Source organism: Montipora capricornis, chromosome 14, assembly GCF_036669925.1.
Source record: "Montipora capricornis isolate CH-2021 chromosome 14, ASM3666992v2, whole genome shotgun sequence".
NCBI classification, from domain to species: domain Eukaryota; kingdom Metazoa; phylum Cnidaria; class Anthozoa; order Scleractinia; family Acroporidae; genus Montipora; species Montipora capricornis.
In genome coordinates this window covers 48,963,157-48,971,684 of record NC_090896.1, presented here as the reverse complement: position 1 = coordinate 48,971,684, position 8,528 = coordinate 48,963,157, and the positions used below count along the sequence as shown (strand labels likewise).

The 8,528-nt window shown below is 39.0% G+C and overlaps 2 protein-coding genes and 1 long non-coding RNA gene across 4 annotated transcripts in view; 1 reads left to right on the top strand and 2 right to left on the bottom strand.

The window, feature by feature from the left end:
* The window catches only part of LOC138031260 (bifunctional peptidase and (3S)-lysyl hydroxylase JMJD7-like), a 4,847-nt gene extending 1,751 nt beyond the window's left edge, over positions 1-3,096 (top strand). The window contains exons 2-4 of one of the 2 annotated variants that reach the window (XM_068878955.1): positions 143-287; positions 1,469-1,794; positions 2,841-3,096. In XM_068878955.1, the coding sequence (XP_068735056.1) occupies positions 143-287; positions 1,469-1,794; positions 2,841-2,922 (553 nt within the window). In that variant the 3' untranslated portion in view covers positions 2,923-3,096. Of the gene's footprint in view, positions 288-1,468; positions 1,795-2,840 lie in introns of both variants that reach the window. The other variant, XM_068878954.1, reaches the window with a different exon arrangement.
* LOC138031267 (AAC-rich mRNA clone AAC4 protein-like) lies at positions 2,687-3,967 on the bottom strand. The gene has a single exon (XM_068878965.1). It carries the CDS (start codon positions 3,784-3,786, stop codon positions 3,085-3,087), a length of 702 nt encoding a protein of 233 aa, XP_068735066.1. The 5' UTR covers positions 3,787-3,967; the 3' UTR covers positions 2,687-3,084.
* A 3,647-nt stretch (positions 3,968-7,614) lies between these two features.
* On the bottom strand, positions 7,615-8,427 carry LOC138031271 (uncharacterized). The gene is made up of 3 exons (XR_011128225.1): positions 8,321-8,427; positions 7,988-8,101; positions 7,615-7,648 (listed from the first exon to the last, which is right to left on the bottom strand). It is a non-coding gene; the product is annotated as an uncharacterized lncRNA (long non-coding RNA).
* Between the last annotated feature and the right edge of the window lie 101 nt (positions 8,428-8,528).

Here is an 8,528-nt window from a genome sequence, read left to right as displayed (position 1 = left end):
TCAAGTCAAAGCTTCCTTTTCTAGATTTAGTAGTTGTACGACCTGCATTTCTGGAAATTCCTTTCTCTGCTTTTATGGAAACACTTCAGTCCTCAAACAACACTGACATTTCAGCATATTTAGAATACTCTTCAATTCCTAGTTTGCTACCTGAACTTGAACAAGACATCAAGGAAATGCCGTTTATTTTTGGGGAATTAAAGAGACGTCACCTTAATATTTGGCTCAGCAATGGTAATACTCTAGGCAAGTTGCACTTTGATCCATTTGATAACTTTCTTTGTCAGGTAAGCTCATCTCAGTATGACCTGCCTTACCATTTTCACTCCAATATTGCCAATATGTGTGTGGGACTTTTATTTACAATGAACCACTTACAACTCCACAAACTTTCCAAGGAAGCATAACCCTTCATCAAATTTGCACATAGTAATTGGTTTACTTGTTTAAATATTCTCATGGAGTGGCCATGCTAAGACATGATGTATTGTAAATTTACATAGGTATTTGTCTGAGTGTTTTCAATAATTATTATTGTATTCTAGCACATTTCTTAAGGAATTTAGATTAGTTGATCCAATTAATAATTAAGCCTCTGTAAAATGCTGTACAGTTGCCCTGGTAACAAGTTCTAGGACAGCCATTCTATAAATTAGGTCTAGTAATTAGCAATATTAACCTATCAGTAGATATCCCCTTCTCAAGTCAGTTGTTTATGGGAAATCTGTCGGGGAATTTACAATAGTGGCCCAATTACTGGTAGGCCAGCCTATATAAACATCTCTACTGATGAAGAACAATTTCCTGTTCATCGTGCTTGTACCAATTATTTTTCAAGGTGGTAAATTGCAAATGAGGTGCAAGTCCTGCATTCGAAGTGTGATCAAATTATTCGTCTATTTCATTCATTGTTTTGGTTCTAAACATGGCTTCCTGCCAAAAAATATATTGACTTGAGATCCATTGAAACACAGAAAAGCAAGAAATTTTCCAAGCCTGGTTTATTTGAAGAAGATTCTCCACTCTTTTTAAGTGCTTCTTTGAAGTCCTTTTTTCCAGTACTCCTTAGACAAATTTATTTCAAAAGAAGATGAGTATTGCCACAGAAAGCACAGATCTGAATGATTTTCATGGACACATTGGAGCCTTAGGAGGGTGGTGGATTTAATGCCTGCACAAAGTCATTTTTCTCAATAGACCTTATGCGCTTGTACATTTTGTTTTCCCAGTTTGGATCATATGACAATACTCGGTCAGGAGATTTGGTCCTTTATTTTGTTCGTTAAAAAGAGCGTGTGCAGAACAAGACAAAAGATCAAATCTCCTGAATATTATCACATGATCTGTATCAGGAAAACAAAATGTACAAGTGAATAAGGTCTATTGTTTTATTGTTGCATTTGTAGAGATATTAAATCAATTTTTCTGACTTTGACACTTAGCTCTGTTTTTGTTTTGTTTTTTTCAGATAAGTGGAAAGAAACAACTTTTTATTTATGAACCACACGAGAATACAAGACTTTATGAAGCACATATTCAAGAAGCATCCCTGGCTTACAATCCAGTCACAAAGAAATTTCGCAATCAGAAACTCTTGCAGAGCACATCAATGGTCATGTCCCCTGTGAACATTCTCAAACCCGATTACACCAGATTTCCAAAGTTCAAAGAAGCAAGAGCGCTAAATTGTACGATAAATGAAGGAGATGTTTTATTCATGCCATCATACTGGTGGCATGAAGTTCAGTCATATCCCAGTAAAAAGGAGGCGAGGAATCTTGCAGTGAATTTCTGGTGAGTTTACTGCTCAGAAATAATGAGCCTTACCACTCACAGCAGTGCTGTCCCCAGCACCAAGCAACATCATGGCTTTCACAATTTAAAAAGAAGATTAAAGATAAAAATAACATGTCATTTTGATGACTTCATGTCATTATTGTCAAATGTAAAGACCTTAACATGAGGGGTAAGTATAATAGGCAGAAATTTAGGTGTGAAATGGTACAAAATAAATTGAAACGTGGGAAGTGGGAATTGACACATTGGAATGAAAGTACAGATAACAACGACATGAAGTAATTGAAACGTCATGTTAGTATTTTTGTCGTTAATCTTTCTTTTAAAATGTTTGACAAAATTGGTTCTTATCAGAAGCTTTCACAGTTGTTTTTAAAACTACTAGCTTTTATTGTGCTGAAGTGAGCCACCTTTAGAGTGCAAGAATGAGTTTTATGTTCTGAGTACCAGTACATGCATTGGGGTGGAGAGTCAGAGTTTTTTGGAGTGCACATTCCAGTCCACGATCTGAACATTCATTCTCCCAACTAGTACCGTGGAGTTAATAATTATTTTTTGGGTACATGTAGTCATGAGAATTTGGTGTTACATCAAGATCACCCCTCTTAAGCTGATACAGTAATTATCTTCTTTCTCAATACCTGTCTGACTGACATTTTATTGAAATTGGGAAGAGAATTTACATAACAATCACTCCTGGGAATAAAAGGGTTAATTAATGTGACTTTTATAAACATTTCACACTCTTCTTAAGATGTTGCAGACTTGTAGAAAAATAATAACAACCCAGTTCCACATTTTTCAGACGACACTGTTCTTTCTTTCCTCTTCAAAATCAAAGAGCCCCAATTTTTAGTTTTCAAACATTGCTTACTAAATAGGTACACTAGTTTTTTAGTCATCTTTATTATTTTACTCAACAAAATATTGCATTTCTGATTGGGCAATGACAAATATTAATATTGCCTGGTAGGATGGGGGTCCAAGGTGAAAAAGTTTTAATTGCATTGCTCTAATTATTACTATTATGTTTGCTCATTTAGGTATGAACCATTTTTTACCAAGGAGTTCCCTTGTGCCACTTGCAAGATGGACACAAATAGTTATTATCATCACATGTTGTAAAATGATGTACGAATATTATTCTAGAGTTCTAAGGTGATGTCTCCAAGAGACACCTGCCAGCTGAGACATGTTGGCGACCTTAAATTGAACCGAAAAAGCTTTTATAAAAAGGAAAGAATTTAAACGACAATGATGTACAAATATTAACTTATATAAAGCGGTTTAGTTCGTGAAGACTTCTTTGTATTCAGTGACTGTTAATAGGACAACGGTATTTGATTTCAGAGGCTTTGGGAGTTGATAATAAGCTTCAGCAAGGAGGACCGAGTGTTCATGAGAAGTTACCCAAACATGTAAAATTTGCTTGCTCCATTTTTCCATGGTGTTTTTGCTGGATGTCAACACGCCATTTAACTTCTTGCTTAATAATTTCGTTGCATCCTCGACCGTGAACTCGCCGTGAAATTTCATCGCTCGCGTGACAGAAACTCCGAGGAAAGTGCTGAACATTCTGCAGGTGTAATCAGTAATAGAACCTCCTTGTGGAAAATAATTGACTTCCATTTCGGTTTTCTGTAGATCGGCCCCAAAACATCTCTGAAGTAATTCAAAACTAAGAATTTCACTCTTTTCTGAACTGCCACCGGCGTTTGGGCAGGCAAACAAACGTTTGGCACCAATAGATAACGACATTTGGGTCAACGGCTTTAGGTGCTTTAACTCTGTAAATACGACGCCGGATTTAGTTTTCGAGCAGACTTTGCGACGAATGTTGAATGTACTTCCGTGCTTGACGACGAAGTTTTCCCCGATGTATGTTTGAGCATCTTCTAAGAGAGGATCGTCAATGCTAGTTTGTCGCTGAAATCCATCATCGCGTGACAAACCGATGTGTACAACGTTATCCCGTACTGCTAGTCCCATTCTTGTTGGCGTGGCTGCATTTGAGTCGCCTTCGTCGTTGGAATAATTTTTCAAAGTTTAAACCCATTTGCATTGTGTTTGTGACTAGTGCAGCAGCAGTTTGAGAACTTGTAATATACTCAATTGTTTTTATCAGACCTTACAACAGTCTGTTCCACAATTGCATCACCCGCGATGACATCATGCTATTTTGGGCTTTCTCCCCAGGCCCCTATGGCGAACGTGATTACCCAAGAAAGTTCAAAAATGAGGTATTTTCAAGAGATTATTGGACCACAACTACTGCTTACAAATTTGGAGATGAGAGGATATTTAAGTGAAAATTAATGGCTTGGTCGGTGTTATAGAGACAGGCGTAGCTCAGTCGGTTAGTGCGCAGACTTCTGAGCTGGAGGATCGCCAGATCGATCTCCGTCATTCGATCGACGTCTGTTTCGACTTTCCTCTGTTCCGTGTCGCTGTAGCTTTGAATTCCCGCCAAACGGAGCATTGACGATGGAAGAGGGGATAAAAGGTGCGCACCGAGGGCCACAAGTTTATCAGTAATTCAAGTTGACTGTCACGTGCTACCCTCGTGAAAATAAGGACCTTTCCCTTTATTCCAGTGATTATACAGGGTTGCGACGATCAGAGAAAAAAACACGGAATTTTGTAAAAATCTTTTATATTGTCAAGGTCAGGGAATTTTATTTTCGGTAAACAATTCAAATAATAATGATGATGATGATGATGATGATAATAACAACCACTTATTCAAGTGTCAATGAATTTATCCTCGGATACCCAGGGGTATCATGTAACAATGTTGCAAGATGTTGCGTTGAAATGTTGCGAGCGTTTGGCCAGGGAGTAGAATTATAAGAGGTTTCGGAACGGGGATGCGCGGAGAAGTTTCAAATAAGGACAAGAGGCCCGGGCAAACAGCTTCAAACATTGGCTTCAACATCCGTTCGAGTTTGTTGAACAGCCATGTTGAAACAGTTTGCCCCTCCCCCTCCGCCCCCCCCCCTTCCCCTTTCAACCGTGTTGAATATCGATATTGATGAGCTGAAACAGTTTGCCCACCCCAGCAGTCAACATCGTTCTACAATACAGCAAATGTCGATGCCGTTTGCCCGGACTTGAGTCCACAGTCGCTTCTTACGGTTGCAAATGTTTGCACTGGTCCAAGTAATGTTTCGAAACCCAATTACGTTTCATTGAGAAAAATGAATAAATTTTATGCAATAGATAGTCAGACAACTTTCCCGCTTGGATACAGAATTCAGAATCTTCGACCTAAAAATTTTGCAATTTACTACAACAGCTGATATCTAAGAAAATGGAGTCCCCAGACCCTTGTGACACTATTCTTCAGCAGTACAAAGCTTTCATTGGACTGAGAGGTAGAGACTCTAGTGAGGTACTACATAGAAGAATTTGCTCTCAACAATTAATAAGAACAAGATCTTGGCATTTTCTTCTGTGGGTAGGTACATTAGAGAGAGGCCAGAATATTCCAAATTGTAGGAAACATTTCGAATGCTATACTCATACTTTCCCATTGTCAGTCCTGTGTTGAAAAAGGGTTTTCTGACAACAAAGAAAGGGGCGGACTGCAGTCAACATAATGTCAAGAGATTTGGAGCAGTTTTTTTATTCACACACGAAGTCTCGTACCTGCATAAGCTAGAATATCAAATTTCCATTCTGAGTGGAAGCATTTCATGCCTACTACGATAGTTGAAGAGACAGTAAAGAGACTTGATAGACGACATTATATAGACAATGTATTGACATGGAACCTTCATTCCGAACTTTCAGCAAATCAAATTAAATCTTTTCACCCGTAGCTCCCAAACGATCACAATTCTTTTTCAGCAAATCATTATGTACTCAATTGACTGAATGAGAGAGCCAAGACTTGCGTGAACCGAGAGCCAATTATTTCCCCGGTCGGTTCGACCTGAGGAAGTGGTTTATCACACCACTAGAGTAAGTTCTGACAGCAAAGTAACAATCTGCACAGAAGATACATGTAACGTGTTATTTACTTTTTGGTTGTGAACTAAACATGTTATTCAGCCGACAACATCCTCCACAATCGTAACGCGTAGTACCGGTCTAGCTACATTGGAATCAACATCGTTGTCACACGCGTTCTTCGACTGCATGAAAGGCAAGCGACCAATCTCCCTCCCCACCCTTCAATACGCACATTTGTCAATAGGATTACCCTGAAAGCGCGCGCAAGGCCGGAGGATCGTATGATATATCAACTGATCAGTATTCTTCCGTACTTAAATTTTCACCATTTTTTGTTTTCTTCAACCAGTCATGGGGCAGCATAAGACTATGATTTAGAGTTGCGGGTAATTTCAAAATTCCAAAGCGATTCCCTCTCGTGTCGACAAATCACTTGAGATAAAATCTTCAATTTAAGGACGTTCGCGCCAAAATCTTCCTACGGTGAGATTTTCTTCATTTCTCGCCTAGAGTTAGGTCATAAAGTACTTACTCCAAAAATGAAAAAAAAAATGGGGGTCACCGACTTTGTTTCGGAGAAAATGGCAGTGGAAAAATGCCTTAATTTCGAGAAATCGGTCATAATAGCGAGATGTAGGCTCATCTGCTCATCCATCGAAAATCATAAAAATAAACTGTTGGGGTGAAAGTTTCCGTGCATAGGTTTTTAGGAGTGAGATTTTTAGATAATTGTTTGCCGCTAGGGATGTGGTAAACAGTAGAGCTCAACCTCGCCGATCTTTTTAGTAAGATGTATCCGTTGCATCCACTACTGGAATTCGATGGCATGAGGAAAGAAAATGTTAAAAAAAGATAACTTCTTATGGTGAGAATTTTTTCATTTCATCATATTTTGTAGATAGTAAGTAAAGTAAGTGATTCATGATTTAAAAAATAGGGGTCACCGATGATCTGAACGAGTAAAATCGATGTGATTTTGCAAAGCTCTTGGAAAAGTTCGTTTGTCACGCTTTTGCGTGACCTGTCGGGCAAGGACTGGAACCCCAGAGAGGATCGATCGTTGAAGAGATGAAAGGTTTTTACCGAAAAAAAAACCTTTCTCGAGCATAGCAACGAAGTTTTAAGCAGGGGTCATCTTCATTTGGTTGGTGTTTTGTATAATATCTTTCCATTGCCGTCATGCTCATCCTCTGGTTTGTTTTTTTTTGTGAAATTCAATCGCTGATTGTTTCCACGCAGGTCCGCACTATTCAAGCGACGTGGACGAAAATACTGCTCAATTTTCACGAAAGTAAAGGAAAAGAACTTTAAAAACATGCATTCACTTTGAACTTAAGTTCGTAGGGTATTAAAAAGAAACAGCCCCATTAAATTTACGCAACGGTTCGTCCTCGAGTTTTTCAAACTTTCAGCCACTAGTCTACTCGATCAGCTACCTTTTCCAGAGCTTTTCCATCCTCCCGCTCACTTCTCTTTGAAGTTTCATGATGATTCGGAAATAAATGTGCCATTCTTTTGCCGGCCTGGAATTTTTCCTCGGCGTTTTTGTCGCCATGTTATTTTAACTGATGCTTGAAAAATTTGTATGGAAGTCAAGTAGACTAGTGCACGACTGATAAAACCTCGCGAATATCAGTCGTGCAGTAGTCTACTTGACTTTCATAAATATTTTAAATCAATTTTGACTGATCACGATCTTCTCTGATCCAACGCTGTGCAAGACTTATCGTCCATGGTTTTTGCAAAGGTTTTAAAACCTCAACTTCACTAATGTTCGAAGTAATGCGTGACAATCTACGTGACATATTACAGTCGCGTTACCTGCGCAGTAACGTTGCGCACAAACAATTAGCGCGAACGTCCTTAAGAAGCCTTTAGCTGCTTTCCAAGATATTCCCTAAAAAGGAAAGAAAATCTAAGCCGTGTGCGCTTTTGATCATTTAGTTTAAGACAAGCAAAAAGAACAACAAATCATTTTTGGAGCAGATTTCAGTTGAACTCAAAAATAATTATGGATTGCAATTGCCACGTTTCGCGATGAGCTTAAAGATCTCACGTGAATTGTTTTATCAATGAGAAGAACGAAACCAATCGCGAGTCGTACACGCGCGCACTTTCCCGCGCTTCACATTGCTTCAACTTGTTGCTTTCGTTTGTTGAATATTGATCAGATAAATTTGTTTTGATGTACGTCACTCAACGGAAACCATTGTAACATTCTCCTTTTCAAACTCACCAATTATGAACCATGAGTTTCTGAACTGCAAGTAAAGCCTCCTTGCGTACATTCGGATCGTTGTGCGTCATCATTTTCATCACCATTACTTTGCAGCCAAGGTTTTCGAGCACGCTGGGAACAAAGAGCAAGGGCTCAGAACATACAAGCCATTCTCGTCGTAAAATTCAACCCCGTTTTGATGTGAAGGGAGCAACCTGTTTTAACATTCGACGGCGTTTTTTGAAGAACGAGTCGGAACACAATTATTGTTATTTTCATGCAGGGTATTCAGCAGTTAAGCTAAGCTGAAGAGTTCCCAAACGGGCCAAAGAATACTGAGACTAAACTCACTGTTTTCCACGCGGATAGTGACGAACATATTCCCCGGTGTCGTGAGCTGCAACTGCTAAAATAGTAGGGTCAGTGGACTTCTCCAGCAATCTTGTAAGAATCCTGAAAGGAAGTAAAATGAGCAAATGTGTCAAAACTACTTCACGAATTGCTGTGACATTACTACGAAACCCATTTGCATTTGAATGCTCGTGCACCAGGCCTCGCT

Bases quoted from the DNA above. Each gene is read 5' to 3' on its own strand.
- LOC138031267 (XM_068878965.1), bottom strand. From the start codon at position 3,786: ATGGGACTAGCAGTACGGGATAACGTTGTACACATCGGTTTGTCACGC.